A 16,944-nucleotide genomic window follows, 5' to 3' on the forward strand; every position below is an offset into this window, starting at 1 on the left:
GCCCAGCACCACGCGGGTCCGGCCGCGCTCACAGGGACACAGGGACCCACCGACACCGCCGGCCGCCCCTCTCGCCGCTCCGGCCCCGCTGCCGCTCACGCCGCCCTTCGCTCGGCGTTTCAAACCTCGCCGCCCGCCCGCTCCGCCAATGGGAGCTCGGCATGGGAGCCTCTCGACCAATCAGCGCCCGCTCTTGGGACGGAGGGGGCGGGGCCCCGGGCAACCGGCCGGCCGCGCGTGCGCGCATACGGCGAGGGGGCGTGGCGGCGCTCGGCCGCCTCCCGGCGGGCTTTGCGCGCGGTGCCGCCCCTGCCGCCCTCAGGGCCGGGCGGGGAAGATGGCGGCGGGGCCGGGGAGTGAGTGCGAGGCTGGGCGGGAGACGCGGCGGGGAGCGAGCGGCGGCGGGGCTGGGGAGGAGAAGGGGCAGGGGAATGGCCCGAGGAGAACGGAGCGGTTCCGGAGGACCCTCCTGGGAAGAACCAACGGGGGCGCGGGGCGGGGCCAACGGGTCTGGGGAGGGGCGGGGCCAGGTGTTGGAGCCCCGGGTTCGAGTCCCGGTGTTCCCGGGACTGTCCCCACACTCCTGCCCTGTCCCGCAGAGCACAAGCTGCTGAGCGCCGGCCCCACCGAGCCCTGGTCCATCCGCGAGAAGCTCTGCCTGGCCTCCTCCGTCATGCGCAGCGGCGACCAGAACTGGTACGGGAGCGGGAAAGGCGGGCGGCATGTGCACAGCACCGGGCACGGCACGGGGCTGTCACCGCGCTGCCTCTGTTCAGAACAAAAATGAGGTGTAAGAGGTGTGCAGGGTGTACCTGCACAGGCATTGTGTTGGCCTCATAACTACTGAGTGAACCCAGAGGTGTGGTAATCAAAATAAAGAGCGATGAGAGCTGGAGAGGGAGTTTGAACAAGGGCTTGGAGTGTCAGGACAAGGGGGAATGGCTTCAGACACAGAGAGGGAGGGTTAGGTTGGAGATTAAGAAAAAGTTCTTTACTGTGAGGCTGGTGAGGCACTGGAAAGGGTTGTCCAAAGAAGTTGTGACTGCCCATCCCTGGAAGTGTCCGTGGAGCAGCCTGGGATAGTGGAAGATGTCCCTGCCTATGGCAGGGGGTTGGAACAAGATGATCTTTAAGGTCCTTCCCAACCCATTCTATGATTCTGTGTTCATAATTAGATGAGGTGAGTTGTGGACAACAAAGATATTTGGTAACAGATTCCTGTGCACTGAACCTGTAGCTCTATTTTACTGTATTTTTCTCCTCACTAAAGTAAGGGTTTTGTGGAAATGTAGTCACATAATCAGATACAAGAAACTTGCTTTTCAAAGCAAAGGAGTAAAATTACTGTTTATTAGAAGCAGGTAAATATTTTTGAGACTTGTAAATCCTTGGTGAGTTTATCATGTGTAGCAGGGTTATTCAATGAGGTATAGAAAGGTTTTCATCTTTTCTGTGCATGTTGATTGTGGGAGAAGGTAAATTGATGGTGACTTGTCATTTCCCTCCCACAGGGTCTCAGTCAGCCGAGCCATCAAACCTTTTGCAGAGCCAGGACGCCCACCTGACTGGTTTTCACAAAAGGTGAGGCACTGACATTTGAATCCTGGGCACCAAATCTCTGCACAGTTGTAAATGCCATATTGAGGATGAATTTAGGATTAATTGTTCTGTGTTTTATCCAGTACACAGTTACTAAGTAAGGCTATGTGATTATGATCTGAAGTTCCTTGCCTTGGGAATTTGTGGATGTCCATGTATTTTGGTGTGTCCTGCTGTTTGGGCAAGCAGACTGTCCTCTGACTTCCTTTGTTTCTTTCCAGCACTGTGCATCTCAGTACTCAGAGCTCTTGGAGACCACAGAGACCCCAAAGTGAGTACAAAGTGTGACCCCAGCACAGCCTGCAGCAGCTCAGGGGGCACTCCTGGGTTCTTACAGCAAAGTCCTTGTCACTCTTAAATTACTTTTTGTCCCCCTAACCAATTCCTCCCAAAAGGAGCATTTCAGAATGAGAAAATTCAGCTGGAATAGCTGTTGTGGGACAGTGGGATCAGGGTTTGTCAGATGGGAAAGTTAATATTTATTTGACTGGAATAAAACACTGCATATTTGCCTTACTGGTCAGAAACTTTACACATAAATTTATCATTCAGAGTAGGGGTAGAAAAGAGAAGGATTGAGATGGGAGATGTTTTGTATTTGTCACTATTTTGCAGTGGTTTCTTACAGTTTTCTTATCAGTGTTGTCACTACAGCTCTGTGATGCGAGTGAAATTTGCTGAAGAGATTGTTTGAACATTGTGCTGCCCAATATAATTTAAGGGAAGTGGAGGAAGTTGATTCTTTTTGGATGAGCATGTCATGCATGACAGAAAGTAGCCATTTATGAAAGAGGAACTGAGTTTTCTTGTGGTTTGTGTCTGATTTTCTCTTTTCTCTTATTCTGTAGAAGAAAACGTGGTGAGAAGGGAGAAGTTGTGGAGACAGTGGAAGATGTTATTGTGCGGAAACTGACTGCAGAAAGGGTTGAGGAGTTGAAGAAAATTATTAAAGAAACACAGGAAAAATACAGGTACATGACAGAGGTTTTAAAATATTGCACACCTTAGAGCCCTATCCTGAAAAAGTAATCCAAGTGGGATGAAAATTGGGGGTGATTGGGGTGAAAATGCTGCTTAAGCTGTGCAGTTCAGTGATCAAAATGTAAAAAGATTTTATGATTACAGGCAACTCAAGAAGGATGCAGAGCTGATCCAGGCTGGACACATGGACAACAGACTGGAGGAGCTGTGCAATGAGATTATGATGTGGGTTATTTCATTATTTCTTCTGAGATTGTGGTTTCCTGACTCTCTGTTTGGCAGCATCTCTTGCTCCACATAGTTAGGGTTAAGAGAAATGGGGCTGGGCAGATGCTTTGGCCTCTGAGAGCTTGGACTGGGGGAGAGCAGCTGGTGTGGAACATCCTTTGGGGTTGCTCAGTAAAGAGCTTGGCCATGGCTTGCAGAACCATGTTTGCAGCCTCCATTCTGGCAATCATCTGGAAGTGAAATTTCCTGCCCAGTTTGTCATTCTCTGGCTCTGCTGCTCGCCTTGGGGGGTTTGAGCCTGAGTGGTTTGATGTTGTCTGGAGATAACAGAGTGGGCATCAGTAAAACACATTTTGAAGGGGAAATTAAGGGGAACTAAGACACCCTGTGACAGCAGGTTTTTGTACTTTTTACAGAAAGAAAAAAATGGAAGAGGAGGAAGCAGAGGTCAAGAGGAAGGCTACAGATGCTGCTTATCAGGGTAAGCTGGAAATTAGGTGCTTTCGTTTTCCTCAATGCATATATTCATAAGAACATTTAGAAAATACTGAATTCTTGTTAAGACCTGCAGGAGGAATTCCTTGACCCTAGAGTTGGAGAGAGAGGCTGTATTCTCTTTCCAGCACTATATTTATAACAGGGTAAAAGGCACAGGCTTCTGAAAAAGGAATAAAACCTTCAGGAAAGGTGTATCCAAAGGAAGGCAGGGTTAATAAGGAGCTCTGTGTTAGAATGTCAGGCTTTTCACACCTTTAGTTTCCCTTGGTCACTGAGGACAAGAGGAAGAAACTTTTGTTCTGAATGTTTAGTTCTTCATAACTCTTGGGGCATTTAATGTGGTGGTGGGAGGTGGTGAATACCAAACTGCTAGAGAAACCTGCAGCTGGAGTGCATTACCCAAAGTCACTATTACTGGGGAACTGAGCCTAGTGGGGGTGCAAGAAATTCCTGTAACATACATTGTTCTCTTAAAATTATTCAGGATAAAGTCAAAGGTAATTCTTTGGGCCACTCCACGATGGAGTCACAGACTCTCACTGTAGTTTCTGTTCTCTTGCAGCTCGCCAGGCCATTAAGAACCCCCCTCGAAGGCTGACGGGGGTGATGGTTCGTTCTCCTGCAGGCTCCACCTCCCCGGGCGGGGATTATTCCCTCGGAGATCTGTCCCAGCCCGCTGGGGATGAGGCCAGCCCAGGGGTGAGGATCCTTCTCTGGGTAGGAGGGAAAGCCCAGCTTGGGACGTGGGGCTCTGCACCCATCCCAGAGGAGGGGCCTGGGGAGAAGCCCTTGCCTTGCTGTGCAGATTTCAGGTGCTGCAGTGTGGTTGGTGACGGTGCTGCTCGAGATCCATCTCCTCTTCCCTGTCTGTGGTGATCCAGTGCTTGGATCAGAGGCCTTGTAGGGGCATCAGTGGGTTGGCCAGGCAGTCTGTGAGTGCCTGGGAGCTGGCTCTGCAGGGCAGGGAAAGGGTGAAAGCACATGCCTGGAGTAGGGGCAGTGAGTGAATGCAGTAGGTGTCTGTGGTGTGCTGGATCAATGCTCTTGGGGGAAGCAGCAAGCGGGGCTGGTCCGTGTGGTGGAGTGTGGCTTTGAACAGTGTGGTTTTTCTCTTTCTCAGGTCACGCCAGGGACATTGCCCAGCACCCCAGTTGCCTCCTTCATTGGAATCCCTGACACCCCTCCAGGCTCTGCTCCCCTGGATGCCCCCATGACCCCAGTCACTGATGATTCACCCCAGAAAAAGATGCTAGGACAAAAAGCAACTCCGCCTCCTTCCCCTCTGCTCTCAGAGCTGCTGAAGAAGGGCAGTCTCCTGCCCACAAGCCCCAGGCTGGTATGGAGCTCTCTGCTCATATATGCAAGCACACAAACAATTTGCTCCAGACTTTCCCACTGAAAAAGGGGGATCTGCAAAGAATTTTTTAAAATGTGCACTTTTGTGAGAGTCCCAGCAGAAGTGATAATCTGAGAGGTATAAATACCCCTGTGAGCTGCAGAGGTCAGCCCCTTTTCCAGCAGGACTGCAGGGCTGGTGCAGCACATAGGACTGGCTGTCCCCTCAGTCATAAGGAGTTGGAGTTGCAGGGTTTGCTAGGGGAAATTGTTCTCCCCAGGGAAGGGAATTTGTCAGTCAGCATCATCCCCATCAGCCTCTGTGACATTCTTGGTGATTCCTACACTGGGCTCACAATTCTTTACACCTTGTCAGGAAGTCCTGCTTCAGTATTTTTAATGTGTACAAGAGTAGGGAATCCTTAAATGGCATTTATGACCTATACAGAACTGCTCCAGTTTTCTCCTAATTGTAGACAGCTCCTAAAATCACTGTGATGAGAATCCACTCGTGGTGTTAGTGACTTGGGAAGTCTTAGGAGATGCTGACACTGTTCAGAGCCCAGTGTGAAAACAGCAGCCATCAGCTGCTTGTGACACAGATTCCCTGGGTTAGTGCTTGTGTGATGGAGTAGGTGTGTTGCTGTTGACTTTTTTCTTCATAGTAGTCAGATTTAGGGTTTTTCTATTTGCTAGCTTGGGTAAATGTTCCATGGATTTTGTGTTTGCAGGATGTAACATAAAGTGGGGCAGAGAAAGGTCATGGCTGTGGAAGGCTGAGGTTTCTTTGTAGGAACAGGACTGGTTTGCATCTGTTTCAAGGTCCATCATAGGTTCACTGTGTGACCTTGATCAAGTTACTTTCCATCTTGGTATTTCTGCTTCTCTCAACTCAAAACAAGTGATATTTCTGTGCCATCTCAGGGTCTAGAGAGACTCATATGTGTAAAGGATTGTGAGGTCCTTGAAGAGAAGAACTGTGATAGAGCAAAGAATGCACTTGGCCTGCAGCTGTGTTACAGCTGAGAACAGCAACAGTTTCAGACTGTCATGTTCTGCACTTGTGTGAGGGGCCTCAGGCAGGGGCTAACCTGAAAAAAATCTGCAGAGGAAATGCTGGGACACCAAATGCTGGTGCTGTTCATGGAGGTGCACATCTGGCAGAGAATCACTGGTGTGGTGGTATCTCCAGGAACTTGAGTCTCATCCTCCTTTGACAGGTTGGTGAAAACGAAATGGCAGTGGCTTCTGGTCACATGAACAGCTCTGGAGTGCTGCTGGAGGTAGGAAGTGTCCTTCCAGTGCTGCACAGTGGGGAAATGCAGTCAGCACCTGGTGCTGTCCCTGCATCTCCAGCTGCTTCAGGTAACTCGGGCCTTTCCTTTACAGTTCTCCCTTAAGATTTACCTTCAGACTGTTCTGTGGATTTTCTTGGGGGAAGGATGATGCCTACCTGGCTGGATCTGGGAGCTTCTCTACCAGTTGTGTTCCTATTTATGTAGCCCTGTGCATCTCACCCCTACTTTTTAAGAAGACTCTAAACCTTTAAAGAGTGACTGAAGCAATTTGGTTTGATGCAATCTGGTTTTCTGGGTTGGACACTGGCTAATATCAGGCATCTGAGTGTAGAAAGAAAGGGTTTGTTCACAGGGAGTTGGGGAAAAAATGGTCTAGATCTGATTCCCAGTGTGTCAAACACAGCTCCCTGTGGATCTGGAGAACTCATGTGCCTTCCCTCTGTTGTATCTTAGAGATCTGTTCAGAGTTAGTCCACTGAGCTCTTCACAGATGGGGGGAAGGGGGACAGTACAAGACTCTGTATTGGGCTTTCAGAACAACCTGCCTAAGGAAGTATTTTTCCTCAGCTCCTGCTGACCAGTGATTTAATCACATTGTCTGCAACTGAGATTATGTGTTATTCATTCATACAGACTTCCATACAAGTAATATTGCTTTCCTTATGCACATCTGTTTTTTTAAGACTTGTTAATTTAGGCCAGACAGTTTAGTATAAATTCATACTGGAAGTTACAGCTAAGATGAATGGCAGCCTTTGATATAAAAGGAATTCTCCAGGAAAAACCTGCAAGGAAATCCCCTCCGCTCCCTCCCAGCTCCTGTGACGACTGTTTGTCTTGGCTTACCTTGTGTGGCTCTCTCAGCACTGTTTTTCAGATTTCCCATCATTGTTTTGGGATGAGCCTTTGGAAGGGCATCTCTGTGCATGTGTGGCTTAGTCTGTCCAGCCCTTACAGTGGGTGCAGTATTCTGTAGCTGCATGATTCTGCCTCAGATTGCACACACAACGGGAGTCGTGCATTTTTTGCTGCAGGTTCTCTGTACAGCTTTTGGGACTCTTTATAGGTATCTCTGTGTCTTTTCCCAGAAGAAGCCACCAGGCAGTGAAGAGCCCAGTGGTGGCTTTGTGGACTTCAGTGGTGGCTGCTTCTTGCTCATGTGCTTTTCCCTCTACTCTCTGTTAGGTGCTCCTACGCTTTCCCGGCTTTTAGAAGCTGGTCCTGCACAGTTCACCTCACCTCTTGCTTCCTTCTCCGCTGTTGCCAGCGAGCCTCCAGCTAAGCTCCTGCCACCCCCCGTAGAGCCTGTGTCCCAGGCCACTATTGTCATGATGCCCACGCTGTCAGCACCAGCCGTTGTGCCACCAGCTGCAGCTGCAGAGAGCGTAGCCACAGGTGCGTCCCCAACCACGCACTCAGAGCTCACGTCCTGCTGGAACGCAGAACTTCCCGTGGGATCAGCGCCCTGCGAGCTCTCAGCTGGGCTTTGTCACCTCAGACTCGCCATCCTGGCCAAGAAGGATGGTTATGGCTGGGTTCTGGAGGAAACAGATGGTTTTAAACAGGGTTTGCTGGGTGTGTGGAGGGGGTGCTGGTGATTTGCTGACTCTGGTTCAAGGGTTGGAATCTCACTTTGTCTCTCCTGTGGGAAAGCAAACCCGTATTTGTCTTTTATTAATCCAAGTTGTGGTGGGGTGGATGGGCCTGGGATAGTTGTGTTTGATGCTTGGTGTTACCCAGTGCAGTGTTTGTTTATGTGGGGACTTTTCCAGCTTGGTCTCTGACTGTCCCTCTCATCCCTGTGCAGTGAGCCAGCCTGAAGCCTGTGTTTCCATGGAGGCAGTGGCTGATTCCCACACTGTGACGGTGTCTATGGACAGCAGTGAAATATCAATGATCATTGATTCCATCAAGAAAGAGTGCCTGGGTTCTGGGGCTGGCAGCACTGCAGGATCTTCCAAAGATCACTGCATGGATGGGAAAGAAGATCTGGATTTCGCTGAAAAAATGGATATTGCAGTGTCCTATACGGGGGAAGAGCTGGACTTTGACACGGTTGGAAATATTATAGCCATCATTGAGGACAAGGTAAATGGGGAAAGCAGAGTGCCAGTGCCTTTTGCTGCACATTCAGTTGGGTTAATCTCAAATGATTGCTGTTCACCAATTTAGTTTAAACAAACAAGAAATAACTATTCCAGAATGCACATTCTCACCATCATTTTCCAGATCAACAGGACAGGACACCACTGCTGCCTGTCTGACATTGGTGCTCCTTTTCAGAGTACAAAAAGAAATGTCTTTATTTCTTGGAGGGTAGGGTTTGGGTCATGTTTCTGGCAGACAGCTGAGCATTGCTCACAGAATCCTTTCCAGGAGTGCCATGTTTCTGAAACTGAAGCTTCAGGAGAAACTCTCACAGGGAGTGATACAAATCTGGCTGCAAAAAAGGCAACTTTGTAAATGGAGTAGACTGGGATTTCCACAATTGTCTCAGTACCAAATAACATGAACTTTTCTTTAATCCCTCTTTCTGACCTCGGTCTGCACTGCTGTGTGTTTCTTTTGACAATAAAGGTAGACGACCACCCTGAAGTCCTGGATGCAGCAGTTGTTGAAGCTGCTCTGTCTTCTTTCTGTGAAGATACCGATGACCCTCAGACCCTTCCTGGCCCGTGGGAGCATTCAATTCGTCAGGAGCATGAGAAACAGGCCCAGATGCCACAAGTGTCTGTGACTGTGAAGCAGGAGAGACTGGAGTGCGAGGAGCCAGAGGCAAAAGGAATTCGAGACCTAATGGGCATCAGTGAGCTGGGGTCAGAAATAAAGACTGAGATTGCAGAGCAGGACCAGAGTCAGCTGGGCCCTGAAGAAACCATACCAGCAACTGCAAGAGTGACAGAAACTCCAGAGCTTAGAAACCAAGAGATAGAAGAAGATCAAAGAGCAGCTGTAACATCGGGAGAGACTCCTGAAATCAAAACAGAGTCATCCCAGGGAGAAGATGCAGTGCTCAATGCAGTGAAGGCAGAGGTATGTGGGCACAGAGGCTGCCTGGAACTGGTGTGGGGAAAGAGAGGAGCAGTTGTGGCAGGTAGGAGCAAAGTTTAGAGGAAGGATGAGTGCTGGGTTGAAGTGACCCTTCAGTGAATGTGACTGACTGTTTTCCTGGGAGTCAGGCTGCTGATGTGCAGAGCAGCTCTGCTTTAGGCAGTACCTTTGTGTATCTCCCCCCACCCATGTGCAGAACTGCTGCTGGGAAGGTGCTCAGTGAACCTCATTGCCTGGAGTTAGGCTAGGATGAGTGAGATGTGCCCACACTTTCACTGAAGTAAGCTGACACAAACATCTAGATTTGTGCATTTCTCTTCCCTCCAGACCCCACCTGATGATGATTCATCCCCTCCACAAGTCCCAAATGTGAGTGAAGACTCCTCACAGGCTGATGTTCAGCACAAATTTGAGCTGTCAGGTAACTTAATTTAGCTAGGAAATCTTTTACATGCAACATTATTAGCTGGATAGTTGTTAGTTATCTGCTTCAGGTTTTCTGGGGAGGAGGGAGAAAAGATTCCTGTAGGAACAGTGGTAATTACTGCAGGACAGTAGGCGTTGGTGCAGGAGCTTTTGTAGGAAAGGCTGCTTGGGAGAATCAATCTTTCTGCATTTCTTTCTTCCACAGAATCAATGAAGGAGGAGGCCCAAGCCCTGTTTAGGAGTCAGATGAAGGTAATTCCCTGTTGGTTTTAGTCATCTTGAGTTAATTAGCAGCATGTTGCTGCTGCTGTCTGCTGAAAGGCAAAGCTTGTGTTCAGCTTTCTGCGCTTTGAGCAGTCTGCAGCTGAAGGGGAGATGGCTTCAGAATGTAAAGGTGTTTATGTCTGTGCTTCTGGGTCTGTGGGGACAAGCTGGGCAGGCTGGAGAGACTGGGATTTTGTGGAAGTGCCTGTGCAGTTGTCAGCAGCCTCACAAGAAAACCACTTTGCTCACAGAACCGTAGTTGCTTTGTAGGCCTGAGTGGCTGCTGTAGCTGTCTGTGCCAGCTGATGGACTCTGTATTTCAGGATGGGCAGGGTGAGGAGGATGATGAGGACGGTGCCAGTGAGGCTGCCAGTTTGGAGGAGCCCAAAGAAGAAGACCAGGGTGAGGGCTATCTCTCAGAGATGGATAACGAGCCCCCCGTGAGCGAGAGCGACGACGGCTTCAGCGTCCACAATGCGCCCCTGCAGTCGCACGCGCTCGCCGACTCCATCCCCAGCAGCCCGGCCTCCTCGCAGTTGTGAGTGTCAGGGCACACAGCAGGGACTGCAGGATCCCATTTCTGGCTTGCTGAGTGGGTCTCTAAGGGAGAATTTGTTGATGATTTGTTCGGTTCTTGCTTACAAGTGTGCAGACAGCACTCCAGTACCAGCTCCCACTTTTTCCGTCTGTCTTTGGCGTGGGTTAGCATGGGCATGTCAAGGACAAAACAAACCATGAGTTTTGTGCTCTGAGGCAGTGATCAGGCTCCTGAAGGAATTATGTTCTTCTCTTCCCAGCTCAGTGTGCAGTGAGGACCAGGAAGCAATACAGGCTCAGAAGATCTGGAAGAAAGCCATCATGCTGGTTTGGAGAGCAGCAGCTAATCACAGGTGAGTTTGATGTCTTGGCAGAAAGAAGTGACTAATCCTAGACAAGTCTCCACTCTCCCATCTCAGAGGCTTATCTCTCTTGGGAGATGATGAATCATATTGTTACAGACAAATTAAAAGGAGAGCATGAAACAAATATTTACCAGCAAGAGCAGGCACTGAGTGGACTGTTTTTCTCTGCAGGTATGCCAATGTCTTCTTACAGCCTGTAACCGATGACATAGCACCAGGCTACCACAGCATCGTGCAGAGGTGAGTCTCAGCAGTCTTCTGTCATTAGAACTCTGTTTGCATATTTGTCGGGATTTCTGGCAACAATGTAGTTTTTGCCTGCTGTGCAGACTTGGAAAAGTGTTCTTTTTCTGACATGATTCAATCAGAAGCAGGTTTCCCCAAGAACCGTCATCATCAGTAACAGGCACATGTCTGTACACAGTCCTGACTTTGAGTGAAGTACACTGGCTCACACAGAACATTTTATCAGTAAAGTGAAACTGATCTGTTTCTCCCAGTTTCTGTCCAAGAGTAGGATTTAACCTTTGAAATTCCTAAAAGCTGTTCTCTAATCAGTATTTTTTGCTGTCCCAGATGGTGGGCTTTTCTGGAAGAATTACCAGAATCCCCTGGTAGCTGCTGAAATCTCCTGTAAACAGTTCGGGCTCAGTGGCTGCAGCTCTAGCTCCTTAGTTTCTCTGTCAGTGGTGCCTGGAGAAGGCAGATGCCTCTCCTGAGAGATCTCTGAGGCTGTTGTTACTATTCCAGGAAATTGCTGGACACCTTGGGTCTTCTGAGACCCAGGCCTTGGTACTGGGGAGCACAGCCCATGAGGGGGAACTGTTCAGCTAAATAGAATAGACACTGTAACCAAACACATTATAGACCCAGGGCTGTTTCCAAAGGAGATGGGAAAGAGTTAAGCATTTCTGTTGCAATTTTGCCTGCATTTCTTTCACAGGCCTATGGATTTATCTACCATCAAAAAGAACATTGAGAACGGGCTGATCCGAACCACGGCCGAGTTCCAGCGGGACATTATGCTGATGTTTCAGAATGCAGTGATGTACAACAGCTCTGACCATGATGTGTACCACATGGCTGTGGAGATGCAGAGAGATGTCCTGGAGCAGATCCAGGTGAAGTACTGAGCTGAGGCCAGTGCAGGACAGAGATCTGCCTTGGTCCATAGGTCTGGCTGTGCCACAGTTTCACTCCCAGTGTGTTTGAATGCAGTGGGTCCTGCCCTTCCCTGCTTCTCTCTCATGGTAGCTCAGCTGTTTGTGTGGAACTAGATTGTGGGTGAGTTAAAAGTAACACAGCAGAATATTTTATATCTTCATCCCAGACCAATTTCAAGTGTAATTTCCTTCAGGGAAATGCTTAGGCCAGCAAGAACCAGGGTGTGGTTCAGGAACAGAAACGAGCAACAAGAACAGTGAATGACAGGGGACGCCACGGCTCCTTTGGGTGGCTGTGCTGGTTTATGTTGATAGAAAGTGCACATGAAACTGCCCTGTGAATTTGTGCTATTTAAAATATCCTTTGAAGCAGAATGTCCCAGCTGGCAGGGCTGAGTTTGAATCGGGGTTTTGTAGTTCCTCAGGACTTGTGGCTTCTGAGGTAAATTGGGGAACTTATTCTGAGCAGCGCACAAGGAACTGAAACTGCCTCTGACCCAATCATTCCCAGCCTGTGGTCTGTGATAGGTAACTGACATGCACTTACTGAGCTTGTTTTGCTTGACAATCTTAACAGAGTGTGGTTTCCTTGCAGCAATTTCTGGCCACACAACTGATGATGCAAACATCAGAGTCAGGGATCAGTGCAAAGAGCCTGCGGGGGCGAGACTCCACTCGCAAGCAGGATGCTTCAGAGAAGGTGAGAATGCTGCTCCCTGTGCAAGGGCACTTGGGATCTTCTGAAGAATCCCAAGATACTGCATGAAGTTCCCACACATTGAGGCAAAAGTTCTCACACCAGCATCTTTGTATGAACAACTTTTCTTTAAATGTCTCTATTGATTAGATTTCAGTTCTGTACAGCATGCCAGAGGCAGGTCTCATGACTTTTTTCTGTAATACAAATACTTCTATTACCTGTTCTTAAAAACAGGTGATAAAAACTGTAGGGAAATGAACAGAGTATTGGAAGAGGTGTGAATACTCTCAGGCACATGGTGTGACTCTTGGGGATGGGCCTGCAGGGCAGGGAGTTGGACTCTGTGATCCTTGTGGTTCCCCTCCAACTCCACAGGTTCTGTGATTCTATGGTATGGCAGAAAGGTGAAGGGAATTGCCATATCCTTCACTTCCTAGTCAGGTTTTTAGAGCTAGAGAATCAAGTCACCTCTGGTTTGCTGTGTAAAATACACCAGAGAACCTTTGAATTCCACGCTGATCTAAGCAATGAAGATTTGTGGTTTTTTCTTTTATAAAGACCTATGCAAACTTGATGAAGTGATCTCAGGTACTCTGTGGTGCACACAACACTGTGACAGCAGGGGCTGCCTGCTGAGTTCTAGTGGCAGCTGCACTGAGGAATTGTTTGGTAGACCAGGAAATTGTTTGGTAGACCAGGAAAACTTGCTGTGGCTGTGGAGGGAATATCCCTTTCCTGGCATTCTGGCTTTTGCAGTATCCCTCTTTTGTCTGTTTTATGTTCCTGCTGCACAAGACTGACGCCCTGCAGGAAGGGGAGTGGGGCACATGTTCCTCTATGCTCATGTGTGGGCTCAGTGCTTCTGTGTGGTGTGTGCATTTCCGTAGCTGATGCCTGATGAGTCCTTCTGTTTGGCCTTTTAACAGGACAGTGTCCCAATGGGCTCTCCTGCCTTCCTTCTCTCTCTCTTTGTAAGTATTGAAAGGCTCCAGCAGGTTCTGCAGTACTGCTGCCAGGTGCTCTGCTCCTTGTCTGGGTGATCCCTGCACTGTCACAGCATCCTTAGCGCTGCAGCAGGGTGTGTTTGACCTGGGGGCTGCACCACTGTGAGCTGAGAGGAGACATCTCAGTCCCTGCCTCTCAAAATGGGTGAGCGGGTGGGGCTTCACTCTTCTCTTCTGGTTCCAAGTGTTTTTTGTTTTGTCATCTGCTTTTGCTTTTTTCCATGACTTCTCTCCTGCTTTCTTTCCTTGTAAGTGGGAAGACAAACCCAAGTGGTGCAGTCCTGTAGTTCCTACATCTCTCATGTTTATGCAGCTGCCCCTTCCACACGGCCGAGGCAGTACAAAAGGTCTTGGGAGAGTGAGGAGTCAGCTGTGTGTCCTTTATCTGTTCCTGGTTCAGAAAGCAAAAAAGACTCTGCAGAAATATCTTGCTCTGTGCCCGTGGTGATCTGGAAGTGTTTGGAAAAATATTCCCTCTGGGAAACCCCGAGTCTCTGAGTTACTGTGAGGAGAGAGAGGAGGAAGATGGAGAGCTGTCCTTATCTCTCACATTATCTAAAGACAGAGGAGTACTCCAGGAGAGGCAGCAGATCAGCCAGAGAGAGGATCAGAGGAAGCTCTCAGCTCACCTTCTGCTCGTGGAAAGGAGCTGTGTGGAGGAACTAGGGAGCTAGTGCCAGGGTCACTCAGCTGGAGCAGCACTTCCATAGGGATCAGCAGCTGATAAGGTAGGTTAGTCAGCAGCTTTCCTTTTCCCACCTTAAGCTAGAATCTGCTGCTTAGGAGGAAGCCTGCACTGTCCAGGCTCCAAAAGCCTCTGTGTGGGCCAGAGGTGCTGCCTGTCTGTGCCCTGGCTCCAGCAGTGCAGAGATGCTGCCCAGCCCAGCACCCTGCTGTGTCCACATCCAACTTTAGGTAGGTCTGCAGGCAGGCCTTGCCAGGGACGGCTTCCCTTTCTCCTGATGGGAAGGCATGAAAAATTGTTGCCAGATGCAGAATTCCCTTTGTCCCTCCCTGTGTCCCTCCCTCCCCTGTGCCGGAGGGCCGTTCCTGTGGGTTGTGTAACTCTGTTCGTTTGCCTTGTGAGCAGGACGGAGGCACCAGAGGGCGGCGCTGCGCCATCGAGGCAGACATGAAGATGAAGAAATGATGCTGCAGACACAAAATCCCAGCAGAATCCCAGGCATCCGGAGCTGGAGTGTGAGCAGGCAGCTCTCAGCAGCTGTTGGAGGAGGAAGAAAAGCTGCAGGTCCATTTCTGGGACCTGGTTCACCACCTTCGCTTGCCCTTCTGGAAAGCAGTGTCCTGTCAGAATGTGTAACCCAAAGAAACTTCCCTGGAGGGGAAGGCCAGCCCCCCTGCCTGTTTTAGGGCAGTTGTCTTGGGCTTCATCACTGTTCTGGTGTTAGCTAGCAGCTGGTGGCTCGTACGTACTGTAATGTGAAGTGTACAGATTTTTACTAGTGATGTGTAAATGTGATGTATATTAAAATCTGGGAACAAACCCGTGTGCAGTGTACTGAGCATCACAGCTCTGCAGGGAGGAGCCCTGTGCTACAAGCCTGGATCCCCACCTGGACTACCTGCAAATATAATTCTTTTCCAGTTATCCCTATAGCTCTGGTGTTAGAGACAATCCATAAATCACAGGAATGCTGCACAGTGCTTGCAAGGAGAGGAGGAGTCCATGCTTGAGTGTGTGAGGATACAGCACCACTGTGGTGACACTGGAGATCAAACCCTGAGAAGTTAAATACTGCAGTCTTGGTGGAGCTTTCCTTAGGAGAAAATGCATTGCAAAGGACTTGACATTGTTTCCCCAGAGATCTGTGGAGGCTGCACTAGTCAGAGTGAAAATCTGTGATCCCAGCAGCTGTAGGCAGGATTGCCAGTACCTGGTTTCACATCTGAGTTTGTGCCCTGTTCCTACTGGGAATTACTTTCCTTTTCCTCAGCAACATGAAGGTTTAAGTTCTCTGCAAGAATTTCCAAGTCACTTTTTCTGCTCATATGACCTGAGATGAAACTTGCCTGTTTTCTGCCCACACAACCATTCATGGGGGAAAAGAAAACAACAGAATGACACCATCCTTGATTGCTGCAGCAGCTGGGAGCGCTCTGCCCTCCGTGCAGCATATCCAGGGTGCAGCTTTCTGGTAGACAGGTTTCAGGAAACTGAGTCACTGGGATTAAGAGCAGAGGCATTGTTCCCTTATCCAGTAAGAGCTCTCAATTTTCACAAGTTCAGTGTTGAAGTTGGCCATGCCTGCTGTGTCAAGTCCTGTGTATTGCTGAGGTGAATTTTCACCAGGAGTCACCTTACTGATGTGGAAATGCTGAAACTCCCTTGGACTGGTGATTGGTTCCTTGTCTTTTGCTGCTAAACCCGGGAGCAAACTTCTGGTTTGAATTTTTATTGTTCCCAGTTCATAGCACAAAAAGCTACAGAGTTCTTTGTTTTTTATGCATTTCATGGAGTGGTTTCAGTTAGGGACAAACATTTTAGCATTGCCTGTTGTGACAGGACAAAGTAATGGTTCTAAACTAAAAGAGGGCCCATTTAGACTGGATGAAGATTATTTTTACAATGAGGGTGGGGAGGCCCTGGCACAGTTACCCAGAGAAGCTGTGGGTGCCCCATCCCTGAAGTGCTGAAGGCCAAGTTGGATGAGGCTCTGGAATAGTGGGAGGTGTCCCTGCCCATGGCAGGGGGCTGCACCCAGACAGCCTTCAAAGGTCCCTCCCAACCCAACCTGCTCCATGATTCTGAGTTGGAAAGAACCTCTGTGCATTCCTTTACTCATTCAGCTGCTCTGAGCAGGGCCAGCTTCAAATATTTACCTTAGTCAGAATCTCCTGTGGTGCAGCTTGTCATCCCTGTGTCCTTTCACTGCTGGGCTCTGAGGAGGGTCTGGCTCCATCTCTGTGACACCTCTTTGTCTCTGCTGGGACACTGGAGGTGCAACACAGGAGAAAACCTTTCTCAGACCTCTGGGAATTTGCTTTCATCACAGCAATCATTGCTGCTCCTTCCTACCCTTGGTTTCTTCTCCTAACCAGGTATTTTTCTCTCAGCCTTTTCTCTTGTCCCATGACATTTTAATAGTCTTTAATGATGTTTAAGAGCTCTAAAATTCCAAGATAGGATTTTCCCTATGGAGCCTCATTCCATCTTTCCCAATTCATCATCTCTTGCTCTGACTACTTACTAATTCTCTTCTTCCTAATACTTTGTTCTAATCTGTCTAGTACAGAGCTGATGTTTTACTGTGCTGCATCTCCCAGCACCCACCCTTTTACAGACAGATAAAACTGTCACCCCTTTCTGGTTTTCTTCTTAAATGACAAGTTACACAGCATAGACTTGGTCACGTTATATTTAAGCTTCTTTAGGGCTCACAAATGAATCCCAGTGGGTTCTAAGGTTTATTCACTGTCTCAAATTGTTCTAAAATCTCCCCTGTTGACATTTTAATTAGATATCATCTCTCAGAC

At 48.8% G+C, this 16,944-nt stretch overlaps 1 protein-coding gene across 2 annotated transcripts; it reads left to right on the forward strand.

Annotated features, from left to right (window-relative positions):
- Nucleotides 1-302: 302 nt before the first annotated feature.
- Nucleotides 303-14,953, forward strand: BRD8 (bromodomain containing 8). Of its 2 annotated transcripts, XM_054287906.1 has the most exons (22): nt 303-356; nt 600-696; nt 1,512-1,581; nt 1,821-1,870; nt 2,448-2,570; nt 2,725-2,805; nt 3,225-3,289; nt 3,869-4,005; nt 4,427-4,642; nt 5,862-6,006; nt 7,125-7,334; nt 7,747-8,027; nt 8,517-8,972; nt 9,318-9,411; nt 9,622-9,668; nt 10,004-10,218; nt 10,478-10,570; nt 10,754-10,822; nt 11,526-11,703; nt 12,341-12,445; nt 13,372-13,416; nt 14,540-14,953. In XM_054287906.1, exons 1-22 carry the CDS (start codon nt 338-340, stop codon nt 14,597-14,599), a joined length of 2,856 nt encoding a protein of 951 aa, XP_054143881.1. In that variant the 5' UTR covers nt 303-337; the 3' UTR covers nt 14,600-14,953. The 2 variants fall into 2 exon arrangements, with proteins under 2 accessions (XP_054143881.1, XP_054143882.1); XM_054287907.1 differs by lacking the exon at nt 4,427-4,642.
- Nucleotides 14,954-16,944: the final 1,991 nt, after the last annotated feature.

This window comes from Melozone crissalis, unplaced genomic scaffold (assembly GCF_028551555.1).
Source record: "Melozone crissalis strain CALT ecotype California unplaced genomic scaffold, PUWL_Pcris_2 ptg000061l_1, whole genome shotgun sequence".
NCBI classification, from domain to species: Eukaryota; Metazoa; Chordata; class Aves; order Passeriformes; family Passerellidae; genus Melozone; species Melozone crissalis.

Coding starts and splice junctions, on each gene's coding strand:
- BRD8 (XM_054287906.1), top strand. Junction 1,871..2,447: donor GAGACCACAGAGACCCCAAA/GTGAGTACAAAG, acceptor CTTATTCTGTAG/AAGAAAACGTGGTGAGAAGG. Junction 3,290..3,868: donor TACAGATGCTGCTTATCAGG/GTAAGCTGGAAA, acceptor GTTCTCTTGCAG/CTCGCCAGGCCATTAAGAAC.